General features: G+C 41.6%; 1 protein-coding gene across 1 annotated transcript in view; it reads right to left on the reverse strand.

Moving 5' to 3' along the window:
* Window positions 1–20,164, reverse strand: part of EIF4E3 (eukaryotic translation initiation factor 4E family member 3) — a 129,316-nt gene that overhangs the window by 61,120 nt on the left and 48,032 nt on the right. Inside the window, exon 3 of the mRNA XM_078661369.1 lies at window positions 18,537–18,631. Coding sequence (XP_078517495.1) covers window positions 18,537–18,631 — 95 coding nt within the window. The remainder of the gene's footprint in view (window positions 1–18,536; window positions 18,632–20,164) is intronic.

Consider the following 20,164-nt stretch of genomic DNA (forward strand, 5'->3'; position numbering starts at 1 on the left):
CAAACGATGAAAGCCCCACCTTGTTTCTGGATGTTTCAGACTGAAGCTGGCTTCAGCATGAGAGCACCACCATCTCGTAGCTCCGTCGTGGTCATTCCGCGAGCAATCATGGCAACCGCTCCCCACCAGAAGCCTACAGGAGTCGGGGGCCCACAAAACTTTTGATAAATCTTCAAGGCGGAGGGGACGCTTTCGAGAATGGGGTCCAAGACCTAGCAGACAAGCGTCCGATTTCCAAGATGTCCCAGGGCCATTTCAGTGGACCAGGCCCAAAAAGGAAACAGCCTGCCGCCATTTTGAGAGTCCTGTGACAGCCGCCTATCGCTGCACCGCAAGAGTGGGCGCAACTCAGCTGAATTGCGGCTTTTGACACAGTGGACCAAAAACGGACGGAATGGCAACTGAAACGGTAAAGGGGCGCCCCACTACAACAGATGACACTCCACCTGGAGAGGCCCGTTCACGCCGCCTCCCCCGGGGCGCCCCACGCCGTTATTCGGAGCAGCATTGTAGGATACCAAAACCAGTGCGGCAACTTACTGGACATCACCTTGGTGCCATCGTTCTGCTGCCTTGGAACTATTCGCACAACAGTTTGCTACTGATGACCCACCCCCCGCGACGCCCCACGCCAGAAATCTGGACGTTGTGCTGCGTTGGGACTATTCGCACAGCCGACCGCTACTTCGTTGTTTTTCCCTAAAAATGTTTATATGTTATTACTGTTTTTGTTTTCTTGTATATATTTATAAGTTATTAAAGTTTTATAATCTTACTACTTTGTTGGAGTGCTATATATTTTTAATGTGACACATAATTGTAAAAACTTTGATGTACAAAGAGTCATCCCTGGAATCTTCCGCTTCAGGCTCGGTCCCCTCCCCAATCACAATACAGGATGGTTTTCAGATAATAGGAACGCGTCTGCTGTGACGGATCTCATCGAGTGTGGGCCTTGATCTACTATAACTCCTTTGAAGAGGGGTGATTCTTTACAGCTGGGGCCATAAACTACATCTGCAGGGCTAGCTGATAGCCTAGGACCGGCCTGGACAATCGGACACAGAGGAAAAGGAGTGTCAGAGGGTGCGGTAGTGAATAGGGCGAAAGGGAGGTGTCGGGCGGGCACAGGGTGTGATTCTCAGGGAAGAGCAGCGCAGATGGGGGTGGTTTATTACCCATGCATAAGACAGAGAGCGGGGTGACCACTGCCTGGGGGAGATGCTTGCGAGGGTGGGGAGTCATGCTAAGGATCGACAGCGTGCACAGAGTGGGTCTGGTCAAGGCATCTAAAATGACTGCCGTGCACGACAAAAGTGTGGCATTTGAAAAAAGGCAAGATGGCGCAGACAATGTTTTTCAACACTTCCTGATTTCCTTCGAATCGAACGTTAACAGACGTTGGGGCATATTACCAAAGTTAAGCGATATTTATCCCTAACGATGCTTAGCAACGATTTTTTTACCGCTAAGCATCGTCAGAAATTATCGCAGATAAACCTTGCTATTATCAAGGTTTATCGCAAATACGATAAAAAACGACCGCAATGCATTAATATCGCTGAAAACTCAGCGATATTCATGCATTACCGAGCTAATGCTCTTAGCCATGTTATCCACCTCCCATTGGATAACATGCCTTAGAACTGCTCAGGGCAGGTGCTAGCTTTTGGAGATATTCGCGCTTATCGCGAATATTTCCAAAAGTTGATAATAGGAGATAGCGATGTTAGCGACTGTTTCCAGTCGCTAACATCTTGGCATGCCCACTTTGCATGTCATTAGTGATAAATATCACTCACATGCAAAGTGGGGCCCAAGATGGTCGCTATCTCCTACTAGCCGTCGCTAACTGGTGTTAGCAACAGCTAGGTAATACAGATATAATTTTATCTCCGCGAAGCGGAGCGCTGTTACAGATATATATCTTTTTTTGAACGTTAATTTCTCAAAATCCACTGGAGCACATATATTGAGACCTAGCAAAGGCACATCGGACTACCAGTCCCTACAATTTTGCCAAGTTTCGTGCAAATCCATTCAGCCGTTCGATTATTATTATTTTATTTTTTTTTGCCTCGCGGGGCCCTTTTAAAACCTCCACATCAAACCTAAGAGGTCAAGGAGGATCTACTATGCCCCCTTATGGTCATTTGCCCCTTCGCTTTGGCCTCCTCTTGTCTCTCGATCCTACCGAGAGACAAGATGGCGGCCGCTACGGACGGTTTGCAATGTTTACAGACGCCGGAGAACCAATCAGCTTCGCTTCACAAAGCTCCGTTGCGCGAAAAGTACGCGAACTGGAGCGCTGCCCGGTCCGCTGTTACAGATATATATCTTTTTTTGAACGTTAATTTCTCAAAATCCACTGAAGCACATATATTGAGACCTACAAAAGGCACATCGGGCTACCAGTCCCTACAATTTTGCCAAGTTTCGTGCAAATCCATTCAGCCGTTCGGGCTAAAAGTGAGGCCAACCGCCCTATGGAAAACTCAATGTTAAAAACACGTTTTGGGACCCCCCTTTTTTCTCGGCCCCCCCTTGACGAACCCCCCCCAAATTTTCAAGGGCTGCTCAGAAACAAAATGTGCCATTTTCCTGAAAATTTCAGCCAATTCCGTCCACAAACGCCAAAGTTATTAGACATAGGATTTTTTCTCTATGGGATTTTTGAAAATTCTAACTATATATACCTACTGGCGACCGCCAGTAGGATATATATATATATATATATATATATATATATATATATATATATATATATATACATATATACATATATATATATATATATATATATATATATATATATACATATATATATACATATATATATATATATATACATATATACATATATACATATATACATATATACATATATATATATACATATATACATATATACATATATACATATATATATATATATATATATATATATATATATATATATATATATATATATATATATATATATATATATATATATATTACCTACTGGCGGTCGCCAGTAGGTATATATAGTTAGGATTTTTTCTCTATGGGATTTTTGAAAATTCTATGTCTAATAACTTTGGCGTTTGTGGACGGAATTGGCTGAAATTTTCAGGAAAATGGAACATTTTGTTTCTGAGCAGCCCTTGAAAATTTGGGGGGTGTTCGTCAAGGGGGGGCTGAGAAAAAAGGGGGGTCCCAAAACGTGTTTTTAACATTGAGTTTTCCATAGGGCGGTTGGCCTCACTTTTAGCCCGAACGGCTGAATGGATTTGCATGAAACTTGGCAAAATTGTAGGGACTGGTAGCCCGATGCGCCTTTTGTAGGTCTCAATATATGTGCTACAGTGGATTTTGAGAAATTAACGTTTAAAAAAAGATATATATCTGTAACAGCGGACCGGGCAGCGCTCTGGTTCGCGGACTTTTCGCGCAACGGAGCTTTGTGAAGCGAAGCTGATTGGTTCTCCGGCGTCTGTCAACATTCCAAACAGTCCGTAGCGGCCGCCATCTTGTCTCTCGGTAGGATCGAGAGACAAGAGGAGGCCAAAGCGAAGGGGCAAATGACCATAAGGGGGAATAGTAGATCCTCGCTGACCCCCTACGTTTGATGTGGAGGTTTTAAAAGGGCTCCGCGGGGCAAAAAAAAAAAAAAAAAAATAATAATCGAACGGCTGAATGGATTTGCACGAAACTTGGCAAAATATTAGGGACTGGTAGCCCGATGTGCCTTTGCTAGGTCTCAATATATGTGCTCCAGTGGATTTTGAGAAATTAACGTTCAAAAAAAGATATATATCTGTAACAGCGCTCCGCTTCGCGTACTTTTCGCGTTACGGAGCTTTGCGAAGCTGATTGGTTCTCCGGCGTCTGTCAACATTCCAAACAGTCCGTAGCGGCCGCCATCTTGTCTCTCGGTAGGATTGAGAGACAAGAGGAGGCCAAAGCGAAGGGGGAAATGACCATAAGGGGGCATAGTAGATCCTTCCTGACCTCTTAGGTTTGATGTACCATTTTGTCAAGTTTGGTGTAATTCCGTTCAGCCATTCAGGCTGTAGACGTATGTAAATGTCCTATGGAAAATTGCATGGGGAAAACACATTTGAAAGTGTTGAAATTTAGAACCAATTAAAATGTTACTTTGGTTTTGTATTTGTGTGTGATGAAAGTTAATTGGTTATGTATATATGTCAAATGAGAGGAAACCACAGCCATTTTGTGATACTACTGTCTGAGGTACATTTGTGAGGAATTTTTGGTGGTGAATTTCTGGTGTTTGATTTACACAGTACTAACACTTCTGCTACTTTTAAAAAGGTGAGTTGTTAATTTGTAAGGGGAACTATGTTGTACACTTGAAGATAATTTGAAAAATGTTTTCTGTTATTTATTTGCAGTCCTTCTGTTATACTAAATACTTGATGAAGTTAGTTTTATATTATGTATTACTAAAAACGATAAATGAAAGTGATTATTTTTTTCTGCAATTTACAGCAAGCAATTTCAAAATAAAATGGCTCACAATGAAGAGACCGTGGCAATTTCTTTTGAATTGTCCACTACATTGATTGAAATTGAGAGCACCAATAATGAAATATTGTCACAAGGAGGACATGACTTGTATGATTCCATTAGATTGATTGAAATGGACAGCACCAAGAATGAAATATTGTCACAAGGAGATGACTTGAATGATTCCACTACATTGATTGAAATTGAGAGCACCAATAATGAAATATTGTCACAAGGAGGAGATGACTTGTATGATTCCATTAGATTGATTGAAATGGACAGCACCAATAATGAAATATTGTCACAAGGAGGAGATGACTTGAATGATTCCACTACATTGATTGAAATTGAGAGCACCAGTAATGAAATATTGTCACGAGAAGATGACTTGAATGATTCCACTACATTGATTGAAATTGACAGCACCAATAATGAAATATTGTCACAAGGAGGAGATGACTTGAATGATTTTTTTGATCAATCTCTTGATGGCGAATTTATCGAGTGTTTGGAGACCATAGAGTTACAAGAATCATCATTGGAGACTTTTAATGAGGACATTGCTGATGAGGACATGTTACTAGTTCTTTCAAATTTAGAAAATTCTGAAGAATAAATTTATATTTAGAAATCAAAAATTGTTTGAGACATTATTCATTTTTATTTTTAATTTATGAGGTTGTAGCGAAGTGATTGTAGTATAAAATGAGACTTATAGTATAGAGTGCAACATTTTTATGTTACATGGTAAGTTTACTCATATTTACTTGCCTTCTGCCACTATATTATCTCCAATGTGTATTTGACATCTCTTCTTCATCTCCGGCCTCCTTTCTCTCACTGTGTGTCTCCGATGCATCTTATCGCTGTTATTTTGTGTAATTACAGAAGAGAGTAAAATAAAATAGTTCGGAACGTGAAAAGGGGGCAAAGTAGAGTACTCCTCACCCCCTAGGCCTTTTTAGGCGGTCCCAAAAGGATGTTTCTGCTTTCCTGAGAGATTATGGTATGAGTTCCATATACCACAATAACTTGCATTACAACATGCAAGATATCTATCTCCTATTACCAACTTTTGGAGATATTCGCGCTAAGCGCGAATATCTCCAAAAAGTAACACCTGCCCTGAGCAGTTCTTAGCCATGTTATCCAATGGGAGGTGGATAACATGGCTAAGAGCATTAGCTCGGTAATGCATGAATATCGCTGAGTTTTTAGCGATATTCATGCATTGCGGCCGTTTATTATCGCATTTGCGATAAACCTTGATAATAGCAAGGTTTATCTTCGATAATTTCTGACGATGCTTAGTGGTAAAAAATTGGTTGGTAAGCATCGTTAGCGATAAATATCGCTTAACTTTGGTAATATGCCCCAACGTCTGTTAACGTTCGATTAGAAGGAAATGAGGAAGTGTTGAAAAACATTGTCTGCGCCATCTTGCCTTTTTTGAAATGCCACACTTTTGTCGTGCACGGCAGCCATTTTAGATGTCTTGACCAGACCCACTCTCTGCACGCTGTCGATTCGTAGCATGGCTCCTCACCCACGCAAGCATCTTCCCTAGGCACTGGTCACCACCGCTCTCTGTCTTATGCATGGGCAATAAACCTCCCCCCATCTGCGCTGCTCTTCCCTGAGAATCACACTCTGTGCCCGCCCGACACCTCCCTTTCGCCCTATTCACTACCGCACCCTCTGACACTCCTCTTTCTCTGTGTCCGATTGTCCAGGCTATCAGCTAGCCCTGCAGATGTAGTTTATGGCCCCAGCTGTAAAGAATCACCCCTCTTCAAAGGAGTTATAGTAGATCAAGGCCCACACCCGATGAGATCCGTCACACCACACGTGTTCCTACTATCTGAAAACCATCCTGTATTGTGATTGGGGAGGGGACCGAGCCTGAAGCGGAAGATTCCAGGAATGACTCTTTGTACATCAAAGTTTTTACAATTATGTGTCACATTAAAAATATATAGCACTCCAACAAAGTAGTAGGAATATAAAACTTTAATAACATATAAATATATACAAGAAAACAAAAACAGTAAAAACATTTAAACAACGAAGAGACCGTGGCAATTTCTTTTGAATTATCCAATAGATTTATTGAAATTGACAGCACCAATAATGAAATATTCTTGTCAGTAGCGGTCTGTTGTGCGAATAGTTCCAAGGCAGCAGAACACGCTGAAATCTAGATGGCACGAAAGTGATGTCTAGTAAGTTGCCGCCCAGCAAAAAACGGCGTGGGGCGCCGCGGGGGTGAGTGAGTCCAGTAGGCACCACAGCTATTCTTACCGGCATTGCAGAATTACTGCTGGGGACAATGCCTGTGCTGTAGCAGGGTCACAGCAGAAACAAAAAGGATTCTGTTGAAGATGTTGTTGGTTTTCAATTTGAAAACAGTTCTGGTGTCAACTGCTATGCTAATGTAGTGGTTAATGTTTTGTTTTCTCTAGAAAATGTAAAAGAGGGGGAGGCAGTCCAAAGTTCCGTTAAAAGGGCAAAGGAAAGGATCGGTGGTTTGAACTATCAGTCAAAAAGGGGAGGGGGTGCAATAATTTTTCCTACCGGGTCACACTGTGCTTTCACCGGAAGTGAGGTCTGCAGGATTCTAGTAATTCAAAGTGAGGCTGGCGCCAGCATGGGAGCGCCGACGTCCCGCGGATACAGTTTCGTCACTCCACGGGCGATCATGGCAGTCATTCCCCATCGGGGGTCGGAGACTCCCGCGGCTCCTCTAGAATTTTCAAGGTCGTGGAGGACTACGGTGGTGGAGTCAACCAGTGACCGGGCCATTTCTTTATGCTGGGCCCGCTCTTGCCAGGTCGACCGCCATTTTGAGAGTTCGGCAGCTACCGGCGATCGCGGGGTCACATGAGCGGACGGGCTCCACCCTGCCGGGCGAGACGTTGCAGCATGGCCACAGTGGAAGAACCCTTTTCCGGGCGCCTGGAGCGCTGAGGGTGCAGCTGGGAAGCCTCCACCTGGGGAGGCAGGAGAGGCCTGTTCGCACCGTCTCTCCCTCCCAGTGCACCCCACGGCGTCTCGCTTGAGATTTATTATGGCCGGACCAGGCGATGAGGACGAGGGGGGGGGGGGGGGGGGTCGGAGGCATGTGCAAGACATCCCCCCCCAGTGTTGTCGCAGCCTTTATAAAAGAAAGAAGTGTCCCGTCCGTCTTCGGGCCGGGCTTCCGGTGGATGTCGGCCGGACGCCCCTGGCTCTGGCCCCATGAACGGGTTTCTTGGTTTATCGGCTGCAGCCGGATCCCGTCGGCCTCGGCCCCCCGACCGTTGGTGGCCGGACCGGAAGAGCATGTGGCGGGACTACCTGCAACTCTCAAGGGCCACCGCGGCCGGACTGGGAGAGAGAGGGGAGGGTCGAGGAGACATTCCCCCCCCCTGCAACTGTTCAGCGTTGTAAAGGCAATCCCCTGGCCGGGTCCCGCTGGCCTCGGCCTCTCCTCCGGCTACACCCTACGTTAGGATCTCCTGGCCGAGGCGTGGCAGCAGGACCTGCCTTATATGGGCTGCTCCCGGCTGGGCGTAGCCGGAACCCTGCCCCACCTTGGAAGTTTCCAGAGTGGGGGCGGATGTTCTACTGACTTGCATTTTCCCTAGTCTATCGATTTTTTGGGCGTGGCAGGCGGTGGGACAGCGAGGGGTGATTTGGTTTCTCTTACTGTTTTTCTGGTCTCTCACCACTGGCATATTTTAAAGTTTTCTTGTTTCTAGGACATTAATAGGTTTTATCATTACGTTATGTTATCGTTTCTTTGTTCGTTGTTTAATAAAAGTTCATGTTCATCAGTGGCCTACTGATTTTCGTTTTCCTATTTTTTTCTTTCCAGGTTGTTTCATGGTAAAGTTTCTGTTAACAGGATACAGTGATCACTTCGTTATTATTGCATATGTCCTTTTCACTAGGGGTGCTCTCTGGTCGGGCCAGATGACGTATCTCTAGTAAATGGTCCGGGTGAAAAAGGTGCATCAATCAGTGGGGAGTAGATAGGCATGACAGATTACAACGGGGGAGAAAGGTCCGCATTACGTACCCTTTCACTACTTGCAAAGATTTTCCTACGTTTATTTGCAAACAGGGAATACCTCCAAAAAGAACTAATTCCCAAACAGTCAATGTTCGGACAATCAATCAATCAATGAGGAATGAAATAGGTACGACGTGTTAAAGGCTTGCGTTACCTACCCTTCACTATCTGCAAAGGGAGAGAGAATATTCCTATTCTTCCTCGTTTGCAGGTAGAGAAGATCCTTAAGAGAATTAACTTCGAACAATTCAATGCTCGATTGAAACAATCAACAAGGGGTACTGTGAACACAAATGAACGCCGCTTATGTACATACGCATTGCTATTTTCAACAGGTTGTTCCTAATGTTTCTATTTTAGCGAGGTCAAAAAGAGATCCCATTAGTGGCCTACTGATTTTGCTCAATTCCTTTTGTTTTTTTACACGATTTTTCGCTATCTGCAAAGACTAAACAGAGTATTGCGACTCTGTGCTTGTTTGTAAATAGAGAATGAACCAAAGAGAACAATCAATCAAATGGAGAGAGAAGCAGGCACGACGGATTACAAAGGGGGCAAAGGGCTGCGTTAACTACCCTTCACTATCTGCAAAGAGAGAGTACTCCTAATAGAAATGAGGGGTGGGGGGCAGCATTCAAAGCAGATCAGTGTGCATAAACACGAAAATGTTTTTACTTACCACGTACTTGACATTCGACAGCTTATGATATTTGCTATTAAAAAACCATTGAAATTCACTGAAAAAACCATAGGTTATAGACCATATATAGTTAGGAATTAGCATTTACAAAACCTTGAAAATTCACTGAAAAAACCATAGGTTATAGACCATATATAGTTAGGAATTAGCATTTAAAAAACCTTATTTTACTCACACAAAACCATTGAAATTCCATATATAGTTAGTTGCACTAACTATATATTGCGCACCCGCAATCCACTGCTGATCATGTCACATATTACATCATTCATGACATGGTCAGTGACATCACTGATGACATCACTGATGACATCTCAAATGACATCACTGATGACATCACTGATGACATCTCATTTGACATCATTCTTGTGCTAATACGATAAACCTCTTCAGACTCTAATATAACCTTAGATACACTCAGTGTATACAGACACTCACACACTGCCACTCATCCATGGAGTTACTCACACACCCAGTCAGTCATGCAAAGAAACAATCTCACCTCCATTTCTTCAACTATACAGTTAAACACACCTTACTTATTGAAACATATACTAACACATATTTACTCTCTTATACAATCCCTGATACAAGTTCACAATGATCGATACAACCACTCACTCATTCAGTGGCTCTCATGCACAGTTATTTATATATGCCAACTCTCACATGTACTGTGTTTTACATATGTACTTACTATGACATGTAGCATTGAGATATCCATTCACTCATCAATACACTCATGCACACAGTCAACTGCCCATGTAGCTGTTTCCACATGCACTCTTGAACTCATACACCTAGTGAATAAACTGCTCACACATCTATGCATAGAGTCTCACACCTTCCAGCCACCCCCACACAAACTCAATCTCCCATAGAAATACTTGGGCAACCAATTAATAACACATATAGCCTCTCGTATAGCTAATGATCAACACATGCAGCAGTTTACAGAACAACAGACATAATGATGCACAAATTAAGACAGTTTAGTCACTAACCCATGCATTCAGTGAGACACATTTAATCACTCACTCATACAGTCAGTCATGCACCTACTAAATCCTTCATCCAGACACTTATACATCCACTCAAGACATATTTTAACTTTACAGAAAAATACAGTCACTGGATGTTGTCATCAGTGATGTCATCAGTGATGTCATCAGTGATGTCATTTGAGATGTCATCAGTGATGTCATCAGTGATGTCATCAGTGATGTCACTGACCATGTCATGAATGATGTAATATGTGACATGATCAGCAGTGGATTGCGGGTGCGCAATATATAGTTAGTGCAACTAACTATATATGGAATTTCAATGGTTTTGTGTGAGTAAAATAAGGTTTTTTAAATGCTAATTCCTAACTATATATGGTCTATAACCTATGGTTTTTTCAGTGAATTTTCAAGGTTTTGTAAATGCTAATTCCTAACTATATATGGTCTATAACCTATGGTTTTTTCAGTGAATATATATATATATATATATATATATATATATATATATATATATATATATATATATATATATATATATATATATATATATATATATATCCACACCGGTTTCAACGCACAATGCAGCAGACTCAATTCCGCCGCGGCACCGCCAAGAAACAGGAGACCCAGATTTCCGTGAGTAATTATTTATTTTCTCCAACGGACAGCATAACGTTTCTGCCTTCCAGAGGCCTTGGTCACATGGCGCCACTGAGGGCGGCGGCAGAAATTTAAAGTGCTAGTGCATACTAAGTTATCCAATCACAGTAGGTATATGTTTAAAACACAAAGAAAGTAGTAAAAATACTACACTTTTGACGCTTGCATTGCTGTGTGCTTTGAAAACAAAAAATCACAATAATGGGATCAATCCCTCTAGTCGTGAAATTGCACAAGAATCTCATGAATCACACTGCTAAATTGGCTCGCATAATGCTGGTAATCTTATATGTCATTGACAACATGAGTGTACACAGTAGCTGGATAAATCCCTGACCGCAATATACTTGTATATTCATATGTATCAATGACAATTTTAGAAATCTATACCATAGCCACTCTGGATAGCATTGTAGAAGTAATAAATATTTATCTATAAACATTTATATACATATATACAACACATCCCGTAAAGATGCTTAAGCATGTATTTACATATAACTTATAATCCAATTTTCTATGTACAAGAACAAATGAATCAGCATCAATATCCCCAACTCAGTTGATTCGCCAATACATGTATAATACATTCATGTGTAAATTCGCTAATATTTATCCTACGTGATAATACCCTACTGGATGAATCAATAATACAAATAATAAAAAGTGCTCGATTTGTATGTGGTTACCACTAGTATGTGTCATATAGGTATGATATTGAACAGGCTGATCCCAGTCTGACAACCTAACACATGTGGTGGCAGGTTCTGCATAACTATAAACAAGAATTTAAAATACAGCCAAGAGTAAACATCACATTTGCACCAACCTGTTGGTATTACAGTAGGTTATATCCATTGTGCCTGCAAGTGTGTGTTTTTATATGCTGATAACGTTGACGCTAGTTGGCACAGCTTGTTTTAAATGAAGTATTTGCCTTAGAGGCAGGTGTAAAAATCTTCTGAGGCATTAAGTCCCTGCGGTGCCTTACTGTCCAACATCAAAATATATCTGGTTTCCAACTTCCTAAGTGCAGCATCCCTGTCACCTCCCCTTCTCAGGGGTGCTATTGAGTCAATGGCATAGTACCTCAACAGAGTGCTATTGCTATTGTGGTACTCTTTGAAGTGTCTAGCCACTGGGTAAACTGGGTCATTGGTGTTAATAGCCCTCAAGTGTTGGAGAACCCGTTTGTGGACTTGCAGCTTCGAGCTGCCCACGTATCTCAAGCCACACGGGCACTCCAACACGTACACTGCAAACTCACTTTTGCAGGTTAGTTTTTTGTTGATCTTGCACGGGACTTCAGAAAAAGGGGTAATGTATTCTGTTCTATTCACCCCATGGGTGCATGCCTTACAGACAGAGCACTTCCTAAAACCTTTACTGCCCCCCAGCCAGTCTTTATTTGTTAGTAGTTCTGGGCTAGATTTTACCAGAGCGTCTTTTAAGGAGTAGGCCCTTCTGTAGGTAATAGCTGGTTTTCTAGGCATGACTTCTCCAATGACTGGATCACATTTCACTAGATCCCAGTGTTTGTTGACAATCTTTCTGAGTGCCCCATGCTGGTTATTGAATGACCAAATCAGTCTGACAGGTTGTTGCATAGGTATATCAGTTGGAGCTTGCGATTTTTTGTGAAGTAAAGCAACCTCACGCGGGAAAGCATTGGCTTTGCAAATGGCAGCTGCAACAATTTTTTCACTATATCCTCGTGCCAGAAACCTAAGTTTGCTGGCCTGTTGTGCTGCACTACATTGAATCTCAGTACTGCAGACCCTTCTAATCCTGAGCATCTCCCCATAGGGGATGCTCCTGATTAAATGCGGAGGATGATGACTATGGGCGTGCAGTACTGTGTTTCCCGCCGTGGGCTTCCTAAACAAAGCTGTTTCCAAATGACCATTACTGATTTCAATGGCTACATCTAAGAAAGTTGCATATTGTTCACTGATGTTGGAAGTGAATGCCAGGTTGTAGTTGTTGATGTTCAACTGAGTAATGAATTGTTCTGCCAGTGTGCGTGTGCCTTTCCAGATCATAAAAACATCGTCGATGTATCTAAACCACCGAACGATGTGGTCTTTGCAAATGGCTGAGTACTCACCATGAAGGACCTGTCTCTCCCAGTATCCCATATGAATACAGGCATAACTGGGAGAGAAACAGGCCCCCATGGCTACTCCCCTGACCTGTTGGAAATGTTGTTTGTTGAACATAAAAAGTTATTGTTCAGGCAGAAGCTAATCATAGACTAACATCTTATGGTGTTCTACCAATTCAATCGCACGTTGAACCAAGTAGTAGGACACAGCCCTCATCCTATCCACATGCACAATACTTGTATACAACGCCGTGACGTCAAGTGTAATTAACAAATATTCTAGATCCCATTGTAGTTCATTGATTTTCCTCAAAAAAAATCACTGGAATCCTGGATGTACGAGGGCAATCTACACACAAAGTCCTGCAGAAATGCATCCACATAAATAGTAGTTTTTTCCAAAAGACCCCCACACGCAGAGATGATAGGCCTACCAGGGGGTTTATTTGGATTTTTATGGACTTTGGGGGATCAGGTATAAGACGGGCATAATGGGATGATCATTTTTGAGATATTTCAATTCATCCATGCTGATGAGGCCAGATGACCTCCACCCCATCAACATAGAATAAAAGGTTATGCTTGATGGCGAGATAAGAACCTTGGTGGGCTATTATGGCCCAAACACGGATGATCCACTACATCTAAACGCAATAAGAGACCAACTAATAACTGTGCAGGAGCCAATAATCTGGATGGGAGACTTTAATATAGTCCTAAATCCCAAATTAGATAAATCAACAAGGATTAAAATTGTAGGCTCTATCAAATCTAGAGAAACACTTAAAATAATAATGACAAACCTGGGTCTGGCAGATTGTTGGAGAGAAAGAGTGGGCAATAAACTGGGGGTCTCCTACAGGAACAGCCGGTTTAAACATAAATCCAGAATAGATTACGCCCTCTTCAGTTACTGCCTAAAAGATAATCTCGAATCAATAGATTATTTACCCTCACATCTATCAGACCATTCGGCGCTGGAATTCTCTCTTAAGTCTGACACCACAGCCAAACACCCTTCATGGTCCTTTGATAGGACACTCCTGCTTGAGGAAGAAGAAGTCAGCTTCCTAGTAAAAGAATCTACACCTTTTTTTGAAATAAACAAAAACTCTGCAAACCCAATAGTTGTTTGGGAGTCATATAAAGCTTTTTTAAGAGGACAAATTACTAATAGAGCCTCCTACAGGAAGAAGACATATTTTGATAAGATAAATAGATTAGAACACGAAATGAAAACTTTAGAGTTAAAAATGGTCTCGCCGTCAATAACAACTGAAGAACAAGAAAAACTGGCTAAATTGAAAGGCGAATTAGAGAACATCCTGCAGGAGAGAATAAATAAGAGGTGGGAAGCAAGTAAAACTTCTCAATTTGAGTTTGGAGAAAGTGCAGGGAAAATTCTAGCCTGGAAAATTAAATCTGACAAAGCATCGAATTACATCAGGGAAATCAAGATAGAAGGTGAGTTAGATACAAGAACTACTACTTCTGAGATAGGGACCGCCTTTCTTGAGTTTTTTCAGGATATCTACAAAGAGGATCTCCCCAACGACCACACTTCCTACTCTCTCATTAACTCAGACCAAATCTCTAGAGTCAGACATTACAGAAGAGGAGGTGAAAAAAGCCATTAGTCAAACCAAGAAAGGGAAGGCGGCAGGCCCGGATGGATTGCCGGGAGAAATCTATAGAGCCTTGGAGCACATCATTACACCGGTACTAACTGAACTCTTCAACGACATCTTAATGGAAGAACAGCCAATGCCTAAGTCTTGGGGTGAGACCACAATAGTTCTCATTCCAAAACCAGGGAAATCCCCATTAGAGTGCGGGTCATACAGACCAATATCGTTACTTAACAACGATTATAAAATTTTTACAACTATAATTGCCACAAGATTGGCTAGTGTTATTGGCACTGTAATCCACCATGATCAGAAAGGGTTTATAAAGGGGCGACAACTGGCTGAGCTAACGCGGGAACTAATTGGGGCTATAGATATCGCCACTGCTTTCTCCTTGCCCTTGGCCACTTTGACCCTCGACGCAACTAAGGCGTTTGATAGAGTCAATTGGCTCTACCTAAATGACGTCTTAAAAAAAATTTATTGTGGGGAAGTGTTCTGCAGAACCATAAAGCAGATATAGAGTGCACCATCTGCTAGGCTGCTGATTAACGGGTCCCTGACTGAAGCATTCAACATCACACGTGGAACAAGGCAGGGCTGCCCGCTTTCCCCTCTCTTATTCGATCTGTACATCGAGCCTTTTGCCCAGGTGTTAAGAGAAGAGGCAAATATGCCATCTTTTTGTTTCGGAGAGTGGGAAAGACGGATAGCATTATATGCAGATGACATCTTAGTGTTCACATCCGACCCAGGCAGGGCATTCCCAGTGGTAATACAGCGGGCTGAAGAATTCGGCCATGTCTCGGGCTATGACATAAATTCGAGCAAGAGCGAGATCATGGCATGGAATCTACCCAACTTAGATGTTGGGATAAACATCTCATCCTCAATGCGGTATCTGGGAATCAAAATAACCCAAGACGTGGGCACCCTTGCACAAACTAACTTGGAAAGAATACTCGCTGTAAGCAAAAGACTTATGAAATCTTGGACACATCTGCCTCTCTCTATAACTGGAAGGGTAAATCTAATTAAAATGTGCATTCTCCCAAAATTCACCTTTGTATTCAACTCTATCCCAATAGCTATGGAAACAAAAACGATGGAAAAATGCCAAAGAGAAATCAACTCTTTTATATGGAGCTATAAGACAACAAGAATAGCATGGAAGAAGCTTAGAAGAAGGAGAGAAAAAGGGGGCCTTGCATTGCCGGACCTAATGTACTATTCATGGGCCTTTCAGATGTCCTATTCTAGAATGCTCCTTAAAATGCCATCCAATCTTCCTAATACATCCATGTACGGGGCCATGCTAAAGGGGACGAACTTAGCAGCAGATAGCTTTATGTTTAAATTCGGAAGTCAGACATTTTTCAAAAACATTAAACTGAAAATATTATACTCTTGGGCCAAAAACTGGTTTAACATCAGAAAAAAACTGGGCTTATCTTACTATTCAAACTATTCCCCCATCTGGGACTCTCCCGGTTTACCCCCATGTCTAAAAGACAAATTGTCTACTAAATTACAACAAGCAGGCATCATCAAATGGGGCCAACTATTTAAAGAAAAAAAACTGATAACTTGGGATGAGCTATATGATCTAGTTGGCCCGGGGCTTTCCAGATTTAAATACATTCAATTGGACAGTTGGGCAAGATCTGTAACCCGTACAGATGGTAATATCGGGAAGATAAGTGAAACAGAACAACAAATGGTGGAACGACCAACTGGGGGAAGAGAAGTAGCCAAATGGTATTGGCTTTTGCTGGAGGAAAGCGAAGGGGAGTTTCAACTCCCGGATGAGCTATGGGGGGCAGAGATAGGGCTTCCATGCGAGGAGAGGTGGATAAGCTCTTTTGAATTATTACGCAAAATCGTAAAGCCCTCATGGCTAGTAAGAAATCACATTTTCACGGCACACCGGGCATATCTAACACCACGAAAACTTTCCAAATACCAACCGGATAAGAAATGTAACAAATGTAACTTAGCGGATGCATGTGATGTACACATGTTCCTAGAATGTCCGAACATTGCAAAATTCTGGATAGACGTGAAAAACACTCTAAACTCCATACTAAATACATCCCTCTCAATAACTCTCCCACTGGTCATTTTTGGGATGGAAGACAACATTATTGGTAAGGAGAAATCATTCCTTTTCTACGCAATTCTATTAGCAAGAAGACAGATCTGCATACAATGGGTAAAGAAGACACCTCCCTTACATTGTTCATGGTTAACATCTTTATACGAGACATCCAAAAGTGATCTAAAAAGATCTGTCGGCAAGAGAAATCTGGCTTTCTGGGACCTTCTGTCCAATTGGAGATGATCCGGGTCTTTTTTTTTTTTTTTCCCGGGTCCGATGATTATGCCATCTATACTCTTTTGGACCTGGGCCCAGGACACACTCGAGTAAGGTCTGGCAGGTTGAAATACACCTGGATGGAGTCAAAAGAAAGCACCCCATATTTTTGGTGTTGATATATCTCTCCCACCAACAAGACGCATCACGTCAGCAATGCCGTGCACGGTGGGTGGTATTATCCACCTAAAGGGGAAGGCAGATGAGGACAAAAAAAAAAAAAAAGGTTATTTGGGACTTCTTTTTTTTTTTTTTTTTTTTTTTTTTTTTAGTTTTGTAGAGCGCATAGTCACCCCTTGGGTATCCCAGCGCTAGACCTTGTTACTCATGAAGGGGTGTAGTCAGGAAAAATGCCAGTTTAGGGGAAGAGTAGAGTTTTAAGTGCTTTTCTGAACCGGAGGAGGTTGGGTTCTGTTCTGAGGCTCAAAGGGAGTGCATTCCACTTCTTACCAGTGTTAACCGAGTCTTAACCAACGCCACATCACAGTGTCTATAGCAAGAGGCGTCATTCAGCTGTAGTAACGCCTCCTCCATGTAGAGTTCTCTTGCCCATAAAACAATATTGCCCCCCTTATCGGATTGACGTACGATGACATTTCCACAATCCTGTATTTTAGCCACCAAATCAGTATATTTGTGGTTGCGTCTGTGTTTATGCTTATTGCTCTTAAGTGTTCGTTCGTATAGGCCCATAATATCCTTGACCACTGCCTCTTGAAAAATGTCAATGTTATCATGCACCATCTGTGGTGTATATGTTGATCGTGGTCTGAAGTTTGTGAGACCTCCAACGGGATCAGTGGGGTGGGTACTTGAACTCTGTGAAAAAGATTGTTCTAATCGTAGTCCCTCCAAATCTTGCAATAATGGCATATCATTGGCTGTGAGGGCTAGCTTACTAGAGTTGTTTTTGTCAATTCTCACTTCTGCCTTGCGGGATTTGTTATTAGCAAAATGTTTTTTCAATTTAAGCTTGCGCGTAAATTTGTACAAATCAATGCGTGTATCCGCATAATTGAAGTTCCTGGGAGGGCAAAAGGACAGCCCCAACGAAAGAGTCTTCAATTCCGTAGGCGTTAAAGTCATAGAAGTGAGATTAATCACAGAGAAATTTTCTGCATCCTGCACCCCTATTGTTGTTTCTTTTTGTTCCACTGTTTTTTGTAGGTCTTGCGTTTTGGTATGGCGCCTTGCATTGGATTTACGGCGCTCTCTCCGTTTTGTATTGGGGCTTTCTTGGAAGTTTGGCGATCCGCCCTGGGCCGTAGTGTGTCTCGTCTGTCCTGGCTCACACATTGCAATTCCTGTGCCAGGGTGAACCGAGTAAACCCCAACCCGGACCGGGTTCTACCTGGCTCATATTCCGACCCACTGTCGATACTGGAACTGAGGTCTGCATTTGAGGAGCTAGCTGATGAAACTGATGTTTGAGCATCATTGCTGACTGGGGTATTGCGCATAGTCGGATATATGTAATGCACATACGTATAAACTTACCACAGTGGTTTCCTTTCTCCTCTCATTAAATGATAACTACATCTCAAAGGCAATACTGTCACAGGAGGTATGTTGTTATAAACGCTCCAGAAACTCTATACAGAAAAATAGAAGAGTTTAGTGATTAATGCAGCATAAAAATGCAACACCTATTAACATTATCAGACTACAAGAAACGTCATTAATATTTACATGTCATTAATTTCAAAATTGGGTCAATTTCTTTTAGAAGTTTATTTTTTTTAAACTGCAGAGAGACTGTATTCCCATATTGATAACGATCTTCAGATCGTAATATAATAATATTGAATCGAATAGATCTATGTCTACAAGCATAACTATTAAGGTTACAGAAGCAAAACAAAAGTGGGAAAAGCAGAACATAAACAGATGGCATAAGTATATCTTAAACGGCTGTGTATATATTTTCCAGTAACACATTTAGAATATATATATATATATATATATATATATATATATATATATATATGTACATACATGCAAACATTCCGCATTATTGCATAATAAATCAATATCCAGTTAATTCATAACTGGAGCGCAGATTTTGCTTAGCCGTTCTTTCCGGGCTACCTTTAAAAATAGCTAATTCTATGCCGCTTATATCCACAAATTCATTCAACAAGCTATTTACAGTCTAGCCAAAATGATCATAAACAAAACAGCAACATTTTGCAGTGGAATTTCCTTTGAACTACCTGCCATTATTAATTCTGGAGTTGGGGAAGTAACTACATGAATGATTCTAGATAGTTCTATAAATACTTGGTATCCAATATTGTGTTAGTAGAGCCTAGTTAATCAGTTCATAAATCCTTTCAGGAATTGCAACTTAAAGTTGAAACCATAGGGGTCTCCGGTGCATTGGCATAGCTGCAAAGTGGTCCCACATCAAATGTGATTCTCTCAGTCAGTCTTGGATTTTTAGCCAACAGAACAATGTGTTTTAAAACTTGTAATTGATATTTCAACAATACATACATGCTCAAATACAAATTCCGTAGTTTGAAAACCCAAGGTTAGTTGAAGTAGTGAAAAATGACAGAGGGCCAATGAGCTTTACGGGGGATAGGGTGACAGATTTTCAGTTATCCTCCTAATTTAAGGACCTCCTGGATCAGAGGCCTAAAAGAGTAGAAGAAAGGTACTACTAACAGACTGTAGACAATTCCTGGGATTGGAAGAAAGAAGTGACGTACATTAAGGAAGCACAACATTTATATCTACTAACCCATGACCTGTCCACTACATTTGGAATAAAAAATGAAGCACCCCATACACGTAGGAGGGATATTTCATGTCCCTTCTAAGTTTTGCACCTTAAAAAGTCACTTGTTGCGGCTTGTGCATAAATGTGGTCTAAGAATTCTTCCGTGACTTACAATAGTCAGAGTATGCATGTTTGTGCACATTTTATCCCTATATATTAACACGCAACTGTCTATGCTAGCATTTATTAACCTGGTGTCCACAACACCTACTCAGGGGGTCTACGACGGTTTCAAAACTTAAATATTAGCAGAATAAAGCACATGTACAAACAAAAGGAAAGTTTTTAATTTTAAAACACTACCTAAAATTGAAAAGTTAGAGGCCAAAAACTAAGCTGA

The sequence above is a fragment of the Lissotriton helveticus genome, chromosome 9 (genome assembly GCF_964261635.1).
Source record: "Lissotriton helveticus chromosome 9, aLisHel1.1, whole genome shotgun sequence".
Taxonomy (NCBI): domain Eukaryota; kingdom Metazoa; phylum Chordata; class Amphibia; order Caudata; family Salamandridae; genus Lissotriton; species Lissotriton helveticus.